The sequence below is a fragment of the Helianthus annuus genome, chromosome 16 (genome assembly GCF_002127325.2).
Source record: "Helianthus annuus cultivar XRQ/B chromosome 16, HanXRQr2.0-SUNRISE, whole genome shotgun sequence".
In the NCBI taxonomy this organism is placed as follows: domain Eukaryota; kingdom Viridiplantae; phylum Streptophyta; class Magnoliopsida; order Asterales; family Asteraceae; genus Helianthus; species Helianthus annuus.
Window position 1 is genome coordinate 46,070,611 of NC_035448.2, and position 25,762 is coordinate 46,096,372.

At 34.8% G+C, this 25,762-nt stretch overlaps 1 protein-coding gene across 1 annotated transcript; it reads right to left on the reverse strand.

Moving 5' to 3' along the window:
• Nucleotides 1–8,737: 8,737 nt before the first annotated feature.
• Nucleotides 8,738–10,027, reverse strand: LOC110928837 (protein SOB FIVE-LIKE 6). The gene is made up of 4 exons (XM_022171881.2): nt 9,444–10,027; nt 9,282–9,365; nt 9,124–9,194; nt 8,738–9,032 (listed from the first exon to the last, which is right to left on the reverse strand). Exons 1-4 carry the CDS (start codon nt 9,798–9,800, stop codon nt 9,005–9,007), a joined length of 540 nt encoding a protein of 179 aa, XP_022027573.1. The 5' UTR covers nt 9,801–10,027; the 3' UTR covers nt 8,738–9,004.
• Between the last annotated feature and the right edge of the window lie 15,735 nt (nt 10,028–25,762).

Sequence of the window (25,762 nt, forward strand, 5' to 3'; positions counted from 1 at the left end):
TAAAAGTGAATACGGCTGAGATTCCACCAAAACATTAGTTTCCGCCTCTTGTTTTGGATAAGAAATCTTCTGATCGACTCATTCAGGGCCGAAAACGATCCTACATGTTTTAACACTTAAACAACTTGGTAATAATTATTAGAACATGTGTAAACATGTTTGGCTCGTCAATTCCTGTTTTAGGGTCGCTACGAGAATCGGCAGACTTTCGTAGTTTGTCGTAAATAGTCCCTGTGATCGAATAAACTTGTTTTTGACATATTGAACCCTTTAAAACTTATTTCTAAGCTATCTAAAGGATATTTAGGGTATGTTTAGCTTATGTCACTGTTCCGGAGTGTACGTTGCGTTAAACTGATTATGTTTGCGTAATAGTTTACGCATAACTTCCAGAAAAGCTTCCCGAAAGTTCGAAATCGTACAAGGATTGAAATGTGTAATTGTCACATGTAATCGTACAATCCCGGATATGAAATACAAGATTTCATTAGATTTGAAAATGCTCGGAATTGTACAATGGTCGTAAAGGCACAAATTTAACAGATCGATTCTGCGGCAACTGATTCACGCAAACGAACTTATTCTGCAGACAAGTGATACAGTGCAGCGAATAGATTAACTCTGCAATGCAGCGAACGAACAAGGTTTTAATGAATGGGCTGTTTTGTGAATACAAGTTTCAACGAATGAAGGTTCTGTTCAGCAGCTGATGTTTCTGATTCGTTGATCAATATGAACAGAAACAACACTTCCAAATTCGTATGGATAATGATATTCAAGTCCGTAGGTTTTCAGGTTTGTTCGTGTGTATTAGATTCATATGAATCAATTATATTCTTACAAATATGATTAGTTTGCTTTGATTTTAATTTCGATTAATTATATTAATCAGAAAAGAGTTGCAAGTCATCTCCCCATATCTTCATGTTTGTTCATTTGTTTGATTAAGTTGTTTATCCATATGAGCCAGCAGTTCTTGCTGCTATCTTTTTCTCCCAATTATGTTTAATTATATTAACAATATCTATGTTTCTTTAGCGACAACAATATCTATATTGTTGCGAAACTAGCCTAAAAGCATATAATAAAAGTAGAAGAAGAAGAAAATAATAGGGAGAAGGGATCTAATATTTCATTGATTGAGGTGTAATTTACAATGAGATACAATAGCGGTATATATAGGAGTACAAAACTTGGAGAGAAAGCTAATCTATTTTTGTAGTTGATAACCATAATAAATAATAATATATTTATACTCCCCCTTGGTTATCAACTTCTTATGCTTGGAGATACTGTCTCGTTAAAAACCTTGTCTGGAAAACCCAGTGGGACAAAACCATAGCTAAGGGAAAAAGAGTGCAGCCTGTAATGCATATTTTCTCCCCCCTGATACATCTAAATCAGGTTTGTTGTCTCGTTAAAAACCTTACTAAGAAAACCCAGTGGGACAAAACTTAGTCAAGGGAAAAAGAGTGAAACTTGAATAAGTCTCCCCCTCATTTTAACATGTGTCCTTTAAGTGATGTGTGTCCAGCTTCCTTCAAAGTTGTTCAAAGCTTTTGTAGCCAATGATTTTTCGCTCGATCCCTTAATGCGCAATCATTTATGTTGAGCAATGTTGTATAATCTTCTAACGAGACTTTAGATGGCTCCTTTCAAAAAATATCATATGTCCACGACTGTGTTTTGTTACATTCCTGCATCTACAAGACTAACCAAGCTTGTTTTGATGGATTAGTAAAATATAATCAAATATCGTATATACCTGAAATATTTCTTTGAACTCATTCCATTGTCACTTCGCTTGACAAAGGCTACATCATGACAATAAACTCAAGTGAAAGATATTATAACCATACATAGCTAGCAAAACATGTTAATGAACATACGCATTTAATGATGTTACTTCTAAAATGAGAATCTCTACTTTGGTAGGAGATGATAATAGGCATTTCTTATAACAAGTGACTTAAGAACCTTTAACATACTTTAAGGTTCAACCATGTCTATACTAAAATATCCCAACATCATCTTCTAGATGTACTCGAGGGATTGATAAAATATAATTACATATATACTCAAATTGCAGTTCGAGTAATAATTAGACCATGCGAAGGTCATTCAAAAATTCTCCCTCTAAAAGCTCGACAGTTTCTCTCGATGATGTGTAGACATCGTCACTGTAAACTGCGATTATATTGAACTATTAAAAGTAGAATGTTGATAAAACATGCCTAATTTTATCAAACGCATGTCCTTCTTTATCTGTCTCGAGTTGTACAACACTCGACCTGATTATTTTAGTCCGTACATATTTTGTCAACTTCATATAGTATGTTCTTGAAGTTTTGACATCAATGCTTCTAGCATTATCAATCCATGAGAAAATTTGTTCCATCTTACCCCAATATGCATGTGCTTTCTTTCTTCAGGAGCTTCGCTACATAAATTTGCCCATTTAACACACAGATATCTATATCATATGCAAAAATGTCATGAACACTTGCTTTTATCTCCAAAATCCATATTGTACTATGCTTGTACACTTTTTATTAAGATATCATTATCATCATGTACAAGTTTTCTATGTATCATTATTGGTGTACAAGAATTACATCGTTAAGATGTTTCAATTCACCTTTAGGTAACTCATCAGGAGTTCAATCGTATTCAAATATGAATATGTATACAGCGATCATGTTGTTCTCAAGAACTTTATTCGCATGGTTTTGATAATTTAAATCCTCCAGAGACTTTCATGTAAACTTTCAGTATCAAGTGATACATATTATTCATAAGACGCATGTCAATTCTCTCTTTAATATTATTACCAGACTAATTAAATATTGGAAAGCTATTGTATCCACCACTGGATAATACGATTCCTCATATTCAATATTAGGTCTTTGCGAAATCCTTATGACACCAATTTTCCCTTATACCATTTTCTTTTCATTTATTGATTCACATAAAAGACCTGTTTGTTTCTAATATGTTTTACAACATTTGTTGTATGGACTACTGGTCCGAAAACTTTCCATTTCAATAGAGAATTCAACTCTGCCTTATTTGCGTCTTTTCGTTTTGGCCAATTATTTCTTTGTATTCATTCATGGCCAGATCTTAAATCTTGATCCTCATTATTTCATCATTACAAGCGCTATGTTATATACAAAAGTATAACGACGTCGATTTTATTTCGATTCCATACATATCTTAGAAATGATACAACTTATCAAGATCTCTTTAGTTTCAGGTACCTGGGGTTCTTCTTGAATCATCATGTCTACCGTCTCTTTAGGAGACCTTTTTAATATAACCCCGACTTGACCATCTTAATTAGTTGCTCCAACTTTTGAGGAATTTTATTATTGGAATCGACTAGTCTACCACGCTTCAGACGTGCAATAGACTCATTACAAACATGTGGTTGTCCTTCTAGGACACTCATCTTAATTGGAGCATTAGCAGTTGGTATATGTGACATAATCACCTTTTTAAGGTCAGTGAATGCGTCTGGTAATAGATTCGCTAGTCTTTGTATATGAGTTATTCTTTGAACTTCTGATTCACATTCTTAGTTTTTGAGGATCAATGATAATTCATACCAACTCATTTATTTTCCAACTGCTTTTTATCTCCCCCTGATGTTAGGAATGTTAATCCATTGAGATGGATATCAATTAATTTATCATATATTCCCAACCACTTTTTAAGGTCCCATCTTTGTGCGTAGTGGTGGATCAATTTCAATATATACCGCACAACCAAAATCTTAGAAGGGATATTTTTGGTTTCTGACCAAAAACCAACTATAATGGGGAGAAACTATTTCAACATGTTGGCTTGATGTGTATTAATGTTATTGCATGTATAATTACATGTACGCATATAAAAACATGAACTTGCTCACATGATTAGTGTCTTTGCTATCAATCGTAGACGTTCAATGATCGTTTTAACATAACCAATTTGTGTATGAACGTAATCTACAGGAAGTTCTACACTTATTCTGCCGATCATTAATAGATAGGGAAATAAATTTATCGTCACTACTAATAAATACATGCAATCTGGAATATTGTGCTTGCTATCTTATTATCTAAGCCATAAATTACACAAGCATCAAGTTGTGAATTTGATAACCATTTAGACGATGCATCGATTTAAAACACTAAATGGTATCATGTTGAGATATGCATATCCTTTAATCATTCCAGAATAGGGATACATACCCTCCTTTATATGGCAAATATTTAATTTATGAGAGCAAAAATTACATGCTAATTTAGCTTGAAGAATAGTCCAGTTCTTCATTATGTTTCACATCATCGTTGACTCAGCGTGGTCTAACCGGTCTTGCCAACTAATTAAATAATTATGATCAATAAACTTATGGTTTATGATCGTATATGTATTACTTGCACGTATGTAGTAAAAAGACATAAGATATGAGATAATATATTATAACTTCAAAGTTCAAACCACTATGTCATATAATCACTCATTTGTTGGTCACTTTTTGTGGCACATCTCATTATTAACATGATCATTGTTGCATTTTGGTCTTATTATTTATATGACCGTCATTACAATTCTCTTAATAATGTCTATGATCTCAATGATCAATACATATTCACTTCGGGAAATATAGCAAAACCAATCAAGTTTCATGGCTTTTCATTACTTCCGATATACGGATATAAAGTCACTGCAAACCTTTAATAGCCTTTTAATGATATTGCTACTTCGGGAGCATATCTAAGATTTGACAAACAAAATTTGTTTCATCCTATTTTCCCTTATAAATAAAGTTCTCTTTACATAATATCAATTCAGAAGTAATTACAAGGCCGAGTCATATAAGATTTGTCAATATAAAATATCATGACCCTATATAAGCTGATAATGAGATTTAAGGAGTATCACATTTCGAGTGCCATGTCTAAGCGTATTTATACTCTTTTCATGCTAGATATTATAAACCACAACTTTGGTTTAGTTGTTCTATTGGATACGTCTTTCTATATAAATTAACGTTTACGTATAGAACACAAAATATACCATTGAATTAATATACAATATACAATGTAATAAGATGCCAACTTATATAACAAGTTATAATAAAAACTACTTTAGGGAACCAAATATTTTTTCTTATCAATTATAAGCAGATATATATAATCTATGGTGGTAATCAATCATAAATATTTGCTACTCTACTTTTTAAATTTTAACTAGTATCTCTATCAAGTTCCCATATAACATATAAATGATTTTAAGAAGTGTAGAGTCAATTTCCAAAATTATTTTTTGTTATACACGTATACAGACATTCAAATCTTTTCCATTCATAAACTCTAGTGATTATTTAAAAGTTCATGAAATCATTTTTTTTTCATCACTTATAAGCAAGTATAGACAATGTATTCATTAACATACTAGAGTATAACCAATCAATTAACATATCAGAGTATAACCATTAAAAAATATACCTTATATAAATATTTATCCCTCTACATTTAAATCTAAACAAATTTCCCCGTAAGTTTCTTGATGTTTTAATAACGTATGATTTATAAATTTAAGCTAGAAAAACCACTGGCTACATCATTATCAAGTAGCTGCAACAATAATGGTAGATTCAAACCTTGCGATTTATAGAACCCTCAAATTTTAAGCAGAATGACAATTATAATATAAACCATTTAATATTTGGATAGTATATTACTATCATCATACAATAAGATAACTATTTCAAACATATATAAAATATATAATTTTTAATTGTTAATTCTTCACCCCACATATTATTAGAATATAAAAAACCAAACTAAATTTATTTCATATATCAGTATGACTATGAAATCAACTATCTAGTAAATGCATGGTTTAATTATTTCTTTTCAACAAGGGTATAAGAAATAATCTATGACACAAATCACCATTTAATCTATTTATATAAATGTTGTTGATAAGTTTACGACTAAACTTGATTATGTAAAATTATAATTATGTTTTACGGTAATCTATTTGATAAACAATATATGCAATCAATTTAAATTCTTAATATATATTGAAACTTATATAATATACTAGGTTAGTTCCCCGTGTGTTACACGGGTTAAACAATCTAAACTATATAATACATATTTCTTGTAAATGCAAACCAAAGATGGAGAGGTTTATATACCAATATGACATAAATGGGTTAATATAAAGATGATGTATGTTACTATTATAAAATTCATCAAAGAAACATGTAATCTTTGAAAATGATATAAAAATAAATATATTACATTATATAATACTTATTATTGTATTTACGTATTACATTATATTAATGAGAAATAAAAAGTTACAATTATAATTCGCACATTACCGAGAATAATTTGAATCCAAAAAATATTTACATAATTATTAGTTTTTAGCTTGATTTTAGCGGCGTATTGCAACATTTTGTTTTATATATATATATATTTAAAGTTAGATAGTAATAAATTATGAAAATAATATGTTGAGTAAGTATATGGATGATCCCTGTGATTTATCAAAATTTTGAATTTAATCTCTAATTTTTCAAAAATAAACGAACACTAAAGGTGGTTAGTAAGAACAATCAAGTTATATATTTAGTTATAATAATATGACAAACAAATTAACACCTAAGTATGAACAATCAAGTTATATATCTAATTTAATAATAATAATATGACAAAACAAATATTAAACCTAACTATGTATAAATTTCTTAAAATAAACTAATAGACAATAATTAAAATCCCCATAATAAATAAATAAGATATTTAAGTGTGTTCCCTTTTCGTCAAACGAATTTTAAAATTTATGGTTAAATAATTTATTAAAAAAATATGTTTCGTTATTATGAATTTTTTTCTAGGAGAGTTTAAATTAAAATTAAACTAAATAATAATTATTTATAAGAGATTAAACTAAATAATATTTAATAGGAATGTTATCTATAATTAATTAGAAGAGATTAATTAAACTAAATAATAACTATCCATAAGATATGGCCTAATATAATGACAAATGTCCCAAAATTGGTTTCTTTTATTATATAGTATAGATTTTAAATGAATATAATCTTATCTTATTTGAATAGATATCTATGAAATTTCCTTATCGTTATTTCTTATAAAGAAATTATGTTATATGATATAGATCTTTGACTAATACCACTATATTAACCTCCGATATATATTTTTCTTATGTGTGTTAATAGGTAATATATTTTAATTATATGTCAAAGATAATTGAACACAATAGAAAACTCAGTTGGTGTTTTTTTAAGTAGGTTTGAAGATAATATTTTGCCGTCACCATCCCCAATCCAAATCAAGCTCGTCGGAGTTTAACACCCAAAACCCAACAAAATTCAAAAGCAATATATATTACGATTAAAGTTCAAAACAAAATCGGGATTACCTTTGTGAGTGACGATGGTGTCGGCTGTCTCAGCTTTCCTGTTTGCCAGGCGGCTCACTGTCTGATCCCCCGTAATGTTAAAACTTCTTGATCATCGGTGCCTATCACAACTTTACAACGCAGGTAACAAGAATAGGTTTTTTTTTGGTGTGGGATAATATGGAAGCGAATATAGGGTTTTTTGGAGAGAGCACTTCGTGCTGATAACGTGTTGCGAAACTAACCTAAAAGCAAATGATAAAAGTAGAAGAAGAAAATAATAGGGAGAAGGGATCTAATATTTCATTAATTGAGGTGTAATTTACAGTGAGATACAATAACGGTATATATAGGAGTACAAAATTTGGAGAGAAAGCTAATCTATTTTTGTAGTTGATAACCATAATAAATAATAATATATTTATAACATATATACAAATTAGCATTTTGTTTAGTGGAACCATTTATTATTAATTTGATTTCATATAAACATGAAAATATGAGTGCAAATTGTCTTTTGTAGTCTTTATCAAAAGCTAACTCAAAACACCTTTCATTCATACTTCTTTTTTTAACGATTTAAATTACATCAAATTTGTCTTTAACAGGACTTCAACCCTTAACTTTAAGGGGAACAACATCTTAACTCTAATGAGTTTGAAAATTTAACCCAACCTCCAACCATTTCGTTCTTACTTCTAAAATTCTATATCTCTTGTTCACCACGAAACTTAAATCCGCACCATTCGAAGAACTACGCCTTTTTCTAACACTTTTGTGACACCTGGCCAAGGCGAGTTGGTCTTTGTATCGATAGGTACTCTAAATATATTTGGGGTTGATTGGATTTTAAATTAATGTTATATTATACGGACTTGAAAGTCACAAATAATTGAATGCAGATCTTGAATTTTCCACAAAAATAAAAAATTCAAAAACAATAAGAGGGTGAAATCTGTCAGGACATTAAGAGACATCATCCTAGTCACTATTAGAGACAAATAGCCTCTTCCCAATGTTTTATTGAGGCCTACCATGTTGTACCTCATGCAGTGAAAATTTACCTTGTTTAACTATCTTTTTTTTAAATTTAATTTCAATAATATTTAAAATCTATACAACTACCTCTGGTAATTATGAATTCTAGATTCTCATGTTATTGGGTACGAATAAGAGCATCATGAATTAAAGATTTAAAGACTATATTACACGTATCTTTAATATATGATATAATTGTTATAAAACCAAAAAAACCATTTTTTTTTGTGTTGTTTCATCACGATACATGATATAAATGGGTGAAGTAAAATTTATTTTTTATGAACAACCTTTTCACACGCAAACCTTTATCAAATAAACATTCAAGATGATTCAAGATTTTACTCTAGGAACTAGAGTTGGAGAAATAAGAAAAGTAATTTCTGATGAGCACAGAAACCTTTTCCCCGTTTTCATTGCAATTAACAAATTTAAAATCTAAAAAATATAAAAAATTGAAAAAGGAAGGGGAAAACAGGAACAAGATCTCTCTTTTTGGATCTGAATTCCTAAACCATGCCGGTCAGTTCTTGAAGCTTCAAGCCCACCTCTTGTCTTCTAACCATCTGTAATATTTACATTTTGTTAGGTAATGAGTACAACCCTCAATGCATATTTCTCCATAAAAAAAAACAAAAAAAAAACAGTGAACTTAACTGGTTTTGTTGAAGCTGAGCACCAGAGATAGGGTGGAAAAAGCCCAAGTGGTCTTCAAATGCAGATTCTTCCTAGAAAAATCGAGAATTGAATCTTACTATATGTAGCAAACCCTATATATAAAGTTGAAAATATGAAAGAAGAAAGTAAAGTAGTACCTTAAAGTAGGTTGTGGAGTAGCCCTGCGAGTAGTCTATAATATCATTTGAACTAGCTTTGTTGGTGGGCACTGTTAGATTGTTCTGTCAAAAAAGAAAGCCAGTTGAGTTGAGTTAAATAAGTTTATTATCCAAGTTACCCACATGAGAGTGAAATCTTACATTTGAGAAGTTGAAGAAGGGGGAACTGGCGGTATCATCCAGAAAAGAAGGTTTCTGTTGTGATTCTTTAGGAATATTCAAATTCTTTCGCGTTTTCCCGTTTGTGTAAGCACCGCCATTGTTGAATTTGAAGCATTCATCTTCTTGTTCTGGAAAATGTTGTGGCCCAGAGGATGCATCTGAGACCATTGACATGTCTTCTTCTTCTTCTTGTTCTTCATCAACTTCATATGAAAATGAAGCGTTTTTACAAACGAAATCATCTTCATTCTTGTGGCTTTTTTGAGAATGTTCCAAGTACAGAGTCCACCCAGATTCACATCCACTGCTGCTTTCTGAACCAAAAACTTGTTCCATTTTTTGGGTTTTTTTCTAATTTAATCAAGAAGGAACGAACGAACAAAAAGAAGAAATGTTGTTAATTTGTGAATTGAGATGGGTGTGAGTAAAATGTGTGTATATTGAGAGTGGTTTTTAAAGAATCGGGGGGAAAGAACAAAAGATAAATCAGAGGGAAATCTTAGACTAATTTTGTCGTCATGTACAGCAATCGAGTTAGCATAAAGTGCCAGTTGGGTTGGTCTCCGTAGGTGTGTCTCTTTTCTGTCTCTATATCTAATATCTTATTAAATCATTATCTTACACCGTCCGTAACCGGTGGTATATACTTCCGGAAACGATAATGGCGTCTCATAGCATTCGGCTACACCGTTACGGCGTTATAGGGTAATTTTTTTGCCTCCTCGCTATGTATATTCCTTCATCACGCACACACATATATACATATATATATATATATATAAAGCCAAATAACCCTCATTTCTTACATAATTGTCACTTGTCACATAACCCCCACTATAGGGCTCTACCACTATACATGGTCTTCTGTTTATACGTAGTATACCAACCATAATCAATCAAACCATCCGTCTGATTAACATTACTAAAATACATGTATATATAAAATCTAATTTCATAGAAAGAGTAAAATATATGTGCTAATTAAACTACAACTCAAATACATACATACAATTATTTCTATCGCATCACAATCATAAAAATATCTTGATACAAAGTCTTCTCCCTCTTAAGCTTTGTCAAAGTAAAAAGTCATAAACTAATCTCAAGAAATAATGAAAATTTTGTCTCCTATCAAAGGCTAGTAAAACATAGTATATATTATAATGAACCCCAATTATTTGAAGAAATTATGGTTACGGATAAGGTTATGCATATCCATACGTCTAATTAGTTGTTATTTTAATGTTAGAAAAAAAAAAAGAGAAAAGAAAGTGATAAAAGAATCACATGGAGGACAGCTAGGCGCTGTGGTACTAAAATACCCATACCCGGTGGCCATTCATTCGGGTGGGTCAATAATTATTTAGAGGGTTGTACACCTAGTCTAGCATTAGGACCATCGATATGGGCCACAGAAGATCAGATGTACCTAGACACTTCAATACTTCAATTCATGGGCTTATATTATAATTATCCCAATCAATATTTATAAATATTTATCATATAATTTAGAGTAAATTACAAAAATCGTCCTTTATGTATGTTACTTATTGCAAATCGTGTCCTTTATCTTCAATAATTACAGAAAACGTATTCGATGTTTGCAAACCCTTGCAAGTTATGTCATTTAACACTAACTCAGTTAATTTTTTTGTGGTTAAATCTGATCAAATGGACCTCACATGACGGTATTTTGGTCATTTTACTCTCATGTGTGATCTATTTGGTCAGATTTAACCACAAAAATACCGTTATGTAGGGTTCATTTATTCAGATTTAACCATAAAAAGTAACTGAGTTAGGGCTAAACGACATTACTTGCAAGTGTTTCCAACATCGAGTACGTCTTCTGTAATTATTAAAGACAAAGGACATAATTTGCAATAAACGACTTATACAAAGAACGATTTTTGTAATTTACTCATAATTTAGCAATGAAACATGCATATATATTAACCATTTATTCTAATTTCCAAGGTTGGTTGGTTCGTAGAATAATAATAATATTATTATTAAGGTAATGGTAATGAGGATATATGGGTGGGTGAAAAGAGTTGGTGTTTGGAGGATCCGTGGAAGGTGGGATCGCACGTGTGGGCAACATTCTGCTTCTTCTTCTTTTTCTTCACCGAGTGTATGTGTGTGTGTTAGGTTAAAGCAATAATAATGGTATTAATGGGTAGGTACAATTCTTGGAGCGTGGAGTACTGCCATTCCTCACTCTGTGTTCTCTTCATAAATCCCACATGTACACGCACACACAAACACATGCATCCACGTGTGCCATATGCAACCATGCCATTTTTTAGCTTTCAGTTTTCTTCACACATGTAACCACGTGAAACACACACCCCTAACCCTAACCTTCATCTTAATCACTTTAACCTTGCATACTATAAATAGATAATTTTTACGAATCCTCGTTATATAAATATGTTTTTATACCAAAAGTGTGTGTGTGCATGTATATAAAATTAAAAGAAAATACTTCTTGCAGCGTGTGTTCTTGTATTTTAGTACGGCCTCTTGGTTCGTGCTTTTTATAATCATATTTTACAAACATGACTTTAAATTATTAATAAATTTACTCGATTGTTGACTAATCTGATATATTTTAGCACCGCTGGAAAGAAATAAAAATAAAAATAAGCATAATAAATTAGTGATGCCTTAAGAAGATCGACCAGCTTTTTCATAAACAAATATTTTGTGATCATGTTTTTGGAGACACAAGAATTAACGAAGCAGTGGGTGTGATTGACCTGGTCAAAGCTTCAAGTTCCATGTGCAGAATTTTGTTTTTTAGTTTTTAAAGTTGATCATTTATATATATACAAAGAGAGTTGCATAAAAAGTTAAAACTATGGTAAATGGTTAAACTGTGTTTTTAAAGTACGAGTCGTTGGCCCCAACCCTTGCATTCAACCCATTAACAAGAAACGAGACGAAGGAATTCGAAATTGGTGGAATAAAAGTACGACCAAAAGAGACTTGATTAATTCGTAACTTGCAATAAACATGATATTTAACCTAGACAAAAACCTAAGCATCAAGTATTCTCTCGATTTCGTGGAATCACATGGTGCAAAATGCCCCCAAGTTTCTTTTTCTCCTTCCAAGACATTCTTGAGATGCATGAGCACATTAGTGGGCAGCCATATAGGAGAAAGAATCATCCACTCTTGTAGCTTGTTGGAGTATTTGACGTGTTGGAAATAAGTGTATCTTCAAAATAGGCGAGATAAAATTTGTTAGTTTTTTTTGGACTAGGAGTAGATCCAAGTCCTTGAGTTTGGATTGGGCTAAATGTATGAGTCTATTCTTTTGTTGCTTTGTTGTTTGTAGCTTTTGCACATGCAAGTAGCTTGCTAGTGGGCCGGTCCTAATAATAGTCGTCGTTCCAAACAAGGACGAAAATAACTTGACTTGCAAAACAATTAAACCTACTAGATAATTCTTTACATTCAAACTAGTTGCACTACCACCAACGTTAGATCCTAACCTCTTCCACGACCCTGGTTTCCTTCACGACCTGTCAGAAGCAATTTATTCTGATCAATATCTTCATTTGAGCATAACCCTTCAACCTTACTTCAGAAGCTTTCATTCTACCTACTGCATCTTCAAACAACATTTTATCAATCTTAGAATATTGTTCAACTAAGGCTATGAACACTAAGAACTTCATTGTTTCTAAATTTAACAGCTTCCTCACGATCACCTTGTCCTTTAGAAAATAACCAAGAGATTTGAACTTGCCCCTTATTCCACTCAACTTCCCTACAAACATATGTATCGTCTCAGTCTCCTTCATCTTCACAGCTTCAGGTTCAGCCCTCAAAGTCTACAAACGTTCTTTCCGAACCATATCTGTTTCTAAATGAATGATCTTAATCAAATCCCATACCTCATTTGCGGTTTGATACTGAGCCACCTACATCAAGATATCTTTGGGCAATGTCTGAAAGATAATTGCCTTTGAAGTGGCCACCCTTTCCTACACTTGTGTACCTTCTGCAGCAGTTACCACCTCCCAAAGGCCATAAAGCCCTCAATACTCCACCGGAATTGATCACATGGTGTAGTTCAATGCTGCCAACTTACGCACTGAAGTGACACAAACCCTCTGCTCCCAAATCACCAACACTATATTCGCGTCGCCTGCCATTTCTTCTTTCTTACTTTATATTAACCTTTTTTACCTTCTTCTTTCTTAACCTTCTAAACCTTCTCACATTCTTTAATTCATCAAGAAAACGTTCTTGATTACCTAGTTAACCCAAAAACACCAAAGTCTCAAGACCTGCGACAGTAGGATAAACACGATCAATCAGATAATCACAAGTAGTATAACTCAAAAGTAATCGGTTGATCCTTTCACTCTCGATCTTCTCAAGTTCCAACTCCTTCTTCAAGTTAGCACAATCTTCAATGTAATCATTAATAACACTTTGCTTTGTCATCAAAGTTGCACTCATCTTGTCATTTGCTTTTTCAAATTCTGCATTTGCTCTTTTCAAACTGTCAACTGTCCTGTTCAATACGTCGTATGACTCTTTCACATACTTCACATCAAACAGTAGATCTTCCTTAACCTTTTCTAAGTCGACAATCTTTTTGTCTTTCTCATCACACTCTTTGCAAGATTTTGAACATTTCTCACAAGGCTTAGTAACTTCAACCACTTTTTCAACTATCTTTTCGACTTCGACAGTCTTTTCAACTTCAACAAGTTTCTCGACCTCAACAATCTTTTCGACAATCTTTTCTACTTTGACCACCTTTTCAACTTCAACTATTTTCTCAACTTCCACGAGTTTCTCGACTTCGACAATTTTCTCCACTACTTTCTCTACTTCAACAATCTTCTCTATTGCAATCTCAGCAGTTGCTTCATCTTTTGTTTCTACAGCTTCAGTCTTCGCCTTTTCATCAGCGAGTAACTTTGCTGCTTCTAGCTCTTTTTGCAATCGAGCAATCTTCTTCTGATTCAGCATCTCAACTTTATCTGCATAGAAAAAATTAAAACTATCAGGATCAATGCTTTTTCTACATTTGTTAAGATACTCTTCCTCATCATCCGTATCAACATCACTACCAAGATCTGGAAATATCGGAATCCTTTTCTGACAATTCTCATTTTGATCCAGAATCCTGGTAACAAGTGCAACATCAGATTTAGTTCCACTAGGTATATACTTGTCCCAGCTAAATCCCTGTGCCACAAACTCATCACTCTGATCTATTATTCCATAATAAGCTTTCCTATTGGCTTCTTCAATCATTTTCCCATGAGCAGTTTGCGGTTCCTTTTGTTGAGGTTTTTGATCGATTTGATGAAAGATTGATTTCTGATAATAATTGCTCTTTTCTTGACTTCCAGTTGACTCTTGGTTTTTACATTCCCGTTTAAAGTGACCTTTACCTTTACATCGGAAACAGGTAACCTTCGACTTGTCAAAACCAAGTGGAGAAGCAGCCATTCCACGGAACTCGTCTCTGCCAGTAATCTGTTGAAATTTTTCAGCTCTCCTGCAGGAACTAGCTAAGCACCACTTCACATCCATCAGTTCTAGCTCTTCTGCATCGATTTGGTCGTAATCTTCTTTTGTGAGCATCGGATTACCAATTCTTCCTGCTATTAAGCTTTCATATGACTCCAACATGGCGACAAGAGATACCATGTGTTGCTTTGCCACCTCAGGAGAAAGAGGTTGACCATTCTGAATATTCAAGGTCACATTACACTGCAGATTTGTAGAATTTTGCTTCTGAGGGCTACGTGTGTTACTGTTTGGATCAAAGCTTGAGAATGATGAAGTAGATCCACCACTTTGAGTTGTAGTACTTGCATTTGGACTTGCAGACCCATCAGCACTGAACGCAGTACTAATCTTTGGACTTTGACTGGGAGTGGTCTCAAACTTGTTCCCTCGATAGTACAGACTAACATCTTGCTTTGCATTTGGATTTGTCATGATAGCTGTCTTTTGAATATCCAGCTCCTGCTCTTCGATTTTTTGAATAAACTGAGCTAAATTCATGCTCTCGGACTTTCTCATAAGTTTCACAACCATCAAATATGTTCCCCATTTATGCTGTGGTAACGCCTCTGCTAATTTATCAACCCACTCATCGTCCTCTTTCTTTATATCCAACCTACCCATTTCCAATACCAAATGACAATACCTATCAATGGTTTGTTTCGTAGTTTCATGATCAAAAGCTGTAAACATATCAAATGATTTTTTTAATAACGCCTTCTTGTTTTTGATCATATCAGCACTCCCTCTGAATTTCTGAATCAACGCTTCCCAGATGGATCTAGCAGTTCCGTTATGTTGAAGTAAGACAAAGATGTCTTCTTTAACTGCTTGCTGAAGGATGCTGATCATCATCTTCTCACTTGTGTATTTCAATTTGTCAGCTTCTGTAAAATCATTGAAACCTTTTTCCAAGCCACGTTCATTCTTTGGCTTCTCGTAATCTTTCAGTAAAGAACACCATGCTTCAAATCTGTAAGCTTGAACCCAGTTCTCGAATCGGTTCTTCCAACCCTGAAAATCTTCAATATACATGAGTTTCGGCGGTTTTTGATGAGTGCCCGTCTCATTCTCATTATACAACGCTTCAGCAGGAGTTACAGGGGCAACGGGTGTCGCGAACGCATTGTAGAACTCTTCAGCCATGTCTCAAAACGCAGATGATGCTTCGGGAAATACCTGATAACACACAAGCAAAAACACAATTAGTTTAAAGATTTATCAATTAATAGAAACGAACTGTTACTCGAATTGGTGAAAATTCTGTGCAGACTGAAGGTTGACACACTGAGCGGACAGATATGACCCGGATCACATACGAATGGCGTGACCCTTTTTCGTGTAGACTGACTGACTTTCAAATGATCTGATGAATACGGCAAACAAACTGTACAAAATTCGAATGATCTGGAATTCGTACGACCAGGAGACGATTTTAACCACTCCAAGTAAAAAAGATGACTTTTTCAAGCAAATTGAACAACTCGTGTGATCTAATGAACCCAAACTTCAAACAACCTGACTGAACTGGTGTAAATTGAATTAGATGTGGACAATATCAAACCTTGAGCCGAGATTTACACATAACCATTTTGTAATTGATGTTGATATATGAAGCTCACCAAAAAAAATATTCTTTCAAAATTCTAGTGTATCTAATAGGATCTTACAATACACTACCCAACACTTCAAATCAACTATTACATGCAACTGTCATTTTATAGTTTTCATTCAACGATTGGGCCGTTATCCTTTTTAACATGTAATCGTACCAACACACGAAACCTATGTTGCTTGTGTCAAAATATTTTAGGTAACAAATAACGTTTTAATATTCAACACATTTATCAATCTGTGAAACACGGCCTTCCATGTACATTTTAGTGGACCGCAAATTCCAACTAAACCACAACGTGATTGGGCCGAAGTATGTAGTGGGCTGACATATATTGTATCTAAAAAATATAATAGGACCGCCAGCCTTTTTTTTAATCAACTATAATTTCCTACACTCCACTAATCCGTGCAACATGGTGCCGACAACTGAATTCACAGCTTGACCAAATGATATTTATGACATAATAGAATATTGTGATTGGGCCACAGTGCATAATGGGGCGGTGAAACTTTGTTTTTTTTATGAATAATGGGCAGCAACAAGAATATTTGCTTTCACATGCAAACCTTGATTACCTCAACCTTGTTTAATGTTTGTACACAATACACAAGGCACTTTATCAAACGGTTCACCTAACTCAATGCATTATCACATGAGATACTGAAACACTTTAAATCTGAATTAGACTATGATGGTCATAAAAGCGAAACAGATTATTGTCTTATAAGCGGACCACAAATTGCACTAAAAGTGGACCTACTATTGTTCCAATGAGCGGACCAAGAATGATGAAACCACTTGAGCGAACCTGATTAATTTTTATAAGCGAACCAGAAATTTGACCAAATAAGCGAACCACAAGTACTTATTTGGAACGGACCTCGTGTTCTAAAAGCGAATCTATAGTGACGTCAGCAACTAACGAACCGAGTGCAAGCGAAAGCTCAATTTGAATCAATTTTAAGCCGATTTTAGTTCTGAAATCTTCCAGGTTTTGTTAATACATGATTACGCATACACTGTGTGAATTTAAAGCGATTCTGACCGTAAAAATTTCTGTTTTTTCGAAAAAGAAAGGTGTAGAAGCAGAAAAAGTGATGAAAACGAGCTGTATATGCGAGATCTCCTCCTCCTTGGCTCTGATAGCAATCGTAGGATCGATTCGCGACCTAAACGAGCCGTTCGGAAGAGCTCAAATTCGTTTCAGAGGCGGAAACAAAGAAACGGACGTGTACACAGCTAGAATCACACTTTAAACCTCTTGTATATTGATTTTACAGCGTTTACATTGACAAGGAACACCGGCAATACCTCGGTATCAGATCTGAAAATCGTTACAAATGAAATGAACTAACAACCTATTTATACTAATGCCGGTTCGCTCCAATGACATAGACCACATAAGCGGACCTCACTATAAGCCGTATAAGCGAACCTTTATGAAAGCCATAAAAGCGAACCTTTCAATTCTTTGCAGTAAAAGCGAACCTCCCATTGGACCTTATAAACTTTTGTCTTCAAGTGAACCATCATGTAATTGGATCTTCAAATAGATGGCACTTCATTGGACCCTCATATGGTGATATCTCATTGGACCCTTTAGTCTAAGCATCTCATTGGACCATATTATGATTTGTCTTTTGTGAACATATATATCTTTTGTGGCTTTTGACATTAAACGGCTATTACTCAATTTATTGATTCATGACATCACTTGTGATGTCACTTGGGTGATGTCACTTGTGATGACACGCTTGATCGGATCCGCAACGAGATCGAGACTCGACATTAAGATGAAGACGACAGATGACTGCACCAACAAACACTAAAGTATGTACCTCAGTTCAGCAAAACTTGTGTTCATCCAAAACACTAGAATACTGCTGACATAGAAAAGGGGGAAATAAAACTTTAGGCAAAATCTCTCATGTGCTCAAAGGCAAGTTGAGTACCTTCAAAAGGACCAAATCGACTTTGTCTAAAACACATTGAGAAAATAAGGTGTCAAAACAGTCCTAATCATAAGTGATGTGAGATCTGTAATAAAATATGGTCAAAAATGTTCGGATTTCTCAAAACATTGCTTCAAAATGATTATGGACAAAGTATGTTCAAAATATAATCTCCTAGTGAGTATTTCTGAACATATGAATAAAAAGGGTAAAAAGGGAAAAGAAAAATGAACAAATCTCAAAGTGTGGCTATCTCAAAAACTTTTGAAATCAAAAGAAAAGAGTATAAGCATAAAACACTTTTGAGGTTTAAAAGTTAGATCATCAGTGGTCATCATTATGCAACTGTGTGCATTCATCAATGCAGAAATTGTTCTGGTAACAATGGCATCTCCAGTGATTATGATTAAAAGAAACTTTCAATCAATTGACAAGAAAATGACTTAAACAATGGTCAAAATAACTTGAGAATAATATGATCAGGAATTTACTGGATAATTGTCGGATCCTTTTGATTATTTTCAAAACTTCCTTTGATTTTTGTTAAGGTGTTTTCCTCTAAAATAAAAACCAGATGTATTTTATTTTTTTTAATATATTATGATCTTTTACTCATTTTTTTTATATAGTAAAAGTTCATATCTGGTCTGGATGTAATTACCTTATTTTTGTGTGTAATTACTATCCCTAAAACTGGTCAAAAGGAAATGACACACATATCAAGGTCATGTTAAGCTCAAGTTTGGTAGTAATAGATTAAAAATTGATTGCAAATTAATTCTGAACTACAGAGACACTCATGTTCTAGTTCAAGTAATTAGAAGCAAAATGAGTTGTTTAGTAGTAAAAAGGACTCATCATCTGGGATGCTAAACCACTGTCTGAAAAATAGACAGATGGTAAAACCTTGAACAAAATTTCTGAAGATAACTGCTAACAATTTAATCTTGATATTATACATCTAAAATGTGTGGTGTTAAGAATAGCATTTCTGGTACTCAACAGATGATAGACAAGAGATTGTGCTTTTACAAGAACAAATCATTTTCTACATCTGAACAAATAGGTGCTAAAAGTTTTTGTCAAAAGTCAAAACACTGCTGCACAAACAATTGTTAAACATATGATCCTCATTGGTTTTTATCCACTGTTGTATCTAAAATGTTGTTGTGCCTTAACATCTGCTCACTAAAATCTGTCCACTGCTAAGTGTCAACCTCTGTTCTTCAAAAACACTGATGTTTAAAATCATTGTTTCATCCACTGATACGTCCACTGTTTCTTTTTATTACCGTTGTAACTACTGATACTTGATCCATCAGTAGTTGTCAAAACAACTGTCCTCCATTATTTACCATTCCATCAGATGTTTGACACGTGGTCAGTTTTTAGCCTTCAGATCAAAATAACAGCTGCCACATCAGCAATCACTTTTTCCCTAAATAAAACCCTGATTAAATCCAAACAGATGATTACACTGTCGAATTGAATTCCAAACATTCTCTTCACAAAGCAGTTTCCCTCTCATAACTCCAAAAATCTTCTTCGATCTTCTTCATCTAAAATGACGAAACCAAAATCGAAGCCGTCTGCAAAACCAAAATCAAAACCATCATCTTCTTCCACAACAGCAGAGGACACTCAAATGGTTGCTGTAACCACAGAGATTCGTTACAAAGCTCCACACAACTATGTAGGTATTCTCACAAAACCTGCCGATAACCACACTTTCGACTCCATCCTTGACATCCTTTCTGCATCAAAGTACAAAACTTTGATAACAGCAGACGCTCCTATTTACCTTGATACCCAGAGAGAGTTCTGGAAAAATGCCGCCCTTGAAAAACAAGGAGATATCATCGCCGCCATCAACTCCTCGATACAGGGTAAGAAGGTACAAATCTCACCAAAATCCATCTCTGAAACCTTTAAACTCGATGATTTGAAAGGAAAAACCTCATTTACTAAAGACGAGTTGGTAAAGGATTTCATGAACAGGGGCTATGCAGAACAACCAAATAGGGATACCCTACAAAAGGGTTACTTCCCTTCTGCACCCAGATTTTTATTCCACACACTGCTCATGTGTGTTTCTAATAAAACAACGTCTTTTAATGAGATACCAACAAAAATACAATTCCTGGGGTATGCAATTTTAAACGATAAAAACTATAACTACTCCCAGGAAATATTTGAGGATTTGGTAAAGAACGTTGATAATAAAGCATTTCTGCTCTTTCCAAGATTTCTAAGCTACTATTTTGAACAAAAATTTGTTGTGAAAGATGCAGAATTGCCCAAACAAGGTGTCTCATTCAAAATAAACTGTTTAACAACTGAAACATTTTCAAGAATGATGGCACCAATAAAATTAAAAACAAAGGAGGCTGAGCAGGTTTTAGAAACTGCTACTGATCCTTAAGCAACCACTGCTGAGCCCACTGCTCCAGGTGATCAAAGTAGCACACCCACTGCTTTGAAACCAACACCTGCCACCAAAAAAACCAAAAGAAAAACATCCAGAAAACCCACCAAACCCACACCAAAGGCAACTCTAGAAGATGAGATCCCAGAGTCAATGCCAGTGACAACACAAAAGTCACAAGAAACCACTGTTGCTACTTCCTCACAGCAGTTGGAAGAAAGATCTCAACCTCAACCTAAAACTCCTCCTGCATCCTCACAAAAGGATCAGGTTGTAAGCACAGGGACACCAAATTATGAAGCTCTGTATCCACTCGGATCCATCTTCCACAGTTCTGATCCCAAGGACATGTCTCTTTCAACACCCATACCCTCACCAATCATATTGCCACAATCAGTAATACCCCTGTTGCATGCAGTTGATATGGCACAGACACAAACCAGTTCCTCTCTATCACCTATTACTGAGAGTATACCTCCACAAGTGACTGGGTCTGATGCTCATACCTCTGCTACCCCAGCAACAGCTGAGGAGGTTACACCCCCTGAGTTACAAGTAACTCTTGGTGGTAGTTCAAGTGGAGCAGCAACTACAACTGATGGGTCAACAGATCTACAGTTGGACAGTTGTTACATTACTAAGACTCCCTTGAAGGCAATTTCTTCCATGGCAACATCGGTAACCACCAGTGAGTTAACTTTAACCACCGGTACCATCAAAGGTTTATCGGTTGCTGAAGAAAGAAGTCCCCAGTACCAAGAAAAAGGGGCATCAATGGATGATTTTTGGGACTCTGTTCCTAAGTCACACATTGATAACCACTGCTAGTGGGGATTCAGATGATCCTGTTAATTCAGGTGATGATTCAAAATACAATGAATTGACGGCCAGAGTTGAAAATATGGAATCTTCAGTTGCAGAGATAAAAGATATGGTGCAGCAGCTGTTAAAAGCTTAAAAAGCCCAATCATCTGCTCCTCCTGCTCAAGCACCTGCTCCACAAGCATTTGCTGCAAATGAGCCTTGGAATATTTTCCAACCAATGCTTGAACAACAGCAACAAATGGGTGATAAAAAGCATGCTCTTCAAGTACAAATGCTGACCAACATGGTGGAATCAAGGTTCAAAGACACTCAAGCAGACATCAAGGCTATAAAAGCTAGCATACAAAAGACTGCTCAGAGTGAGAAAGTTCCATCTGCCATCTTCTTCATGGATACACCCCTGGCAGATAATGCCAAAAAGGGGGAGAAAATCAAGCTGAAAAAGAAAGGTATAGAAGATGGGTTGTACATTGAACAAGAAAAACCCAAAACCTCAAAAACTTCAACTCAAACAGCTGATACAACAGCAGTTACAAAAACTACTGTCTGTAGCCAAACAACTGCCATCTCATCAACACACACACCTCCAACACACACCACCTCAACACAAATCACCACAACTACTGTTCCACCACCACCACCTGTGTCCACAACACAAAAACCACCATCAAAATCAAAAACCACCAAACCATCATCACCCCCTGCTAAAAGGCAGAAGACAACAGATGTTACAACATCTGTTGTAATGGCAACAGTGGTTGAAACACAAGTTGTTTCAACTACTATTAGTCAACCACTAATCACCACCCAAACAACTGCCACAATAACCCCTGCTCAAAAGCAGAAGACATCTGCTGATACATCAGTAGTTGTGATGACAACAACAGTTGAGACACCAGTTGTTTCAACAGTTGTTAGTCAATCATCCACCACTGCTCTATCCTTTCCTATATCTCAACCAAAGCTCTTTAGCAGAAAAAGAAAGCCAATCACTGCCGATGAAGGGATACATGATCCGAATGCTGAAAAGTATCCATTGGAGCTTGAAGCCATCAAAAATGAGATGAGGCAGTTTTATACAGAAACAGATCCCTCAAAAAGAAAATTCTCCTCACTCATAGGCTATATAGCTCCAGAAGATATAAATGATTATCTCAAGATAAAGGCTAGGCAAGCTAAAGTTAAAGCTAAGGTTGACAGTGAAAATGAAAGGCTAAGCGAAGAAGGCATTGCTAATAGACTGGAGTTCTACCTTGCAAAGGTTAAGTAGATAGAAGAATTTGCACAAGAGCTAGACAAAGAAAAAGCTGATCAAAAGAAGAAGTTGAGAGAACAACTTCTAGCCTTCATCATGAAAGAAAAGTTCTATCCTGCTGAAGAACAACAGTTTAAAGAATGGCCTTTAGTAGCTTTAAAGCATGAGGCTGAAAGGATCCAAAGAATCAAAAATGATCCTTCAAAGAAAAAGAATGCTCCAAACTGGAGTAAATACAAAAAGCTCATTGCTGACCTCACTGCTGAATATAAAGGAAAGAAAAAGGAGCTAGTGGATGCTAAGGTGGACACTGCTGAAGCCATATCAAAATGGTCTAGGCAGCAAACTGATGAAGCCTATGAGAGGCTGAAGAAAAGGAAGAAGAGAGAACAAATGGTGAAGCTGGAACAACAAATTGAAAGCCTCAAAACAATGCTAAAATCAGCAGACAACCTTACTCTTGTGACAAACCAAGAAAAAGGTAAACAGCTGTCTGACAAGGAGGTCAAAGAAAAGGAAGCATAGTATCTCGAAGACACCATCATGAAAATGGGTCTAAAAGAAGATAGCTCAGCAAGAATTCAAAACCTTTTTAAGAAGGTATTAAACAGTCCTGCATCCCCAAACACTGCAACAGGCATGATAGAAAAAGAAAAACAAGAGCTGACTGGACAAGAAACTTCAGAAGACATAGCTGCAGCAAACAAAGTCATTGAAGAAGCTTTCAAAAGAATGTCTGAGAGTTTGCATGTGTTTTCAAGGCCATCATTCCTCAACTCATCTGATAATAAATCTCTCCCAAGAAACCCATTGGATTCAAAAATACTAAAGTGGAAGTCTGATCAAAAGACCCACGTATTGACTTTGCTCAGATCCAATGGTGAGGTGAAGCACATATCAAGGAAAGAAGCACTAGGCCTTAGTGTTGAAGATTTGCAGGATCTCCTTGAGCTTTCACTGTGCAGGGATGAAGATGACCAGAGTGCCAAAGAATTTGAAGCTGAATTTAAGGAACAAGCTAAGGCACTCTTGATGAGTAATAAAGGTCCTGAATAAGGAAGGGTTTTGGCATTATCTGTTCCAGGGGGAGATTGTTGGGATTGAACCCTAACAGAGGAACAGATAATGTAAAGCCAAAACCGGATCTCATCAGTGGACCATCAATAAGCAGCAGTTTATCCTATGCTCTCCCCTTGACAGTGGTTATCTAACAGCTGATGGATCTTAAGTGATGCTCAACTACAACAACTGATAAACCAAACTCTGATGATTATCCAACGACTGCTGAAGACAAACACTGATGCTCTATCTACTGCTGTTTCCTAAGTACTGCTGAAGACTCAAGCACTGCTCTCTCAAAGACTGATCACCTCTGAAGATTGCACTGAAGATTCAACATCTGTGCTCAGGCTACAACAGTGGAACGTGAAGCAGTAGTTTTTCTTAGTTTTGCATTTTACTACTTATCAGATGTTACATGTCAGTAGTTTGTATAGAATAGTGTTTATAGTTTGTTAGGTCGTTAGATGTCACTATCATGGTGACGTCAGCTGAAGCTCATCAGTAGTTTGGTTTGCCTATAAATATGACAGTATTCTGTACTGTTATACTTGATCGTTTTGAGTGAGTTCTTCTCCTCAATTCAATCCTTTCATCTTGTGCAACCAACTCTGGTGTATCAGGCTGAGGGGGAGTTTAGATTGTAAGCTTGCATTGTAATCTTTTGCTCTATTGTAAATCTTTTGACTCAATGAATAGCAATAGTTTATCAATCTATACTTTCCTTTGATTATGTTTACCAAGTTTGCTACTCATTTCCGCTGCACTTATTATTCGTTTTATGCAAACAAACATAATCATGATGGCCCTAGATCCTAACATGGATCCAAAAAAGGGAAATGGGCAGAAGAACTACCTTATGTGCTTTGGGCTGATAGGACAACCCCCAAGAATGCTACAGGCCAGACTCCATTCTCTTTGGTATTTGGGGCAGAATCAGTGATCCTTACAGAAATGGTGGTTTCAACCGCTAGAACAAGTATCCGTGATCCTGAGGAGAATGATGAGAGCTTGGTTCAAGACCTGGATACTATTGAAGAAATCAGGGATCTGGCTAGGATAAGGGTGGCCAGTTATCAACAAAGAATGGCTGGTGCTTACAACAAAAATGTCAGGATCAGGAAGTTTCAAATTGGTGATATGGTGTTAAGGAAAGCATTTCAGAATACCACCAATCCTGCTGATGGAAAATTGGCACCAAAACGGGAAGGCCCTTATTTGATTGAAGCTGAGGCAGGAAAGGGGGCATATCGATTGCTGACCATGGAAGGTGATTTGCTACCAAGAGCCTGGAATGTTGTCCACTTGAAGAAATATTTCATGTGAACAGGATCCTCATAAAACAGATGATCCTTACATTATGGGTATCCTTGAAGGATCCTTAAAGCACAGATGATCCTTACTGTGGTAAACATCCTAATCTTGAACTATTTCATTTACTTACTTTCTCACCTAAGGATAAGGATCCTGCATCCTTCATCCACTTCTCACGTGATTCTGAGTTTTGCAAGTTCAGGTATCCTTAGCAAAAGGATGGTTATCCACAAAAGCAACCAGTCACTTGGGTTTGACCCCAGTTATTTGGGCTTGACCCCAGTTCCGCCTGTAGCGCATGATGATC

Coding starts and splice junctions, on each gene's coding strand:
- LOC110928837 (XM_022171881.2), bottom strand. CDS start 9,800: ATGGAACAAGTTTTTGGTTCAGAAAGCAGCAGTGGATGTGAATCTGGG. Junction 9,366..9,443: donor CCTTCTTCAACTTCTCAAAT/GTAAGATTTCAC, acceptor CTTTTTTGACAG/AACAATCTAACAGTGCCCAC. Junction 9,195..9,281: donor ACTCCACAACCTACTTTAAG/GTACTACTTTAC, acceptor CGATTTTTCTAG/GAAGAATCTGCATTTGAAGA.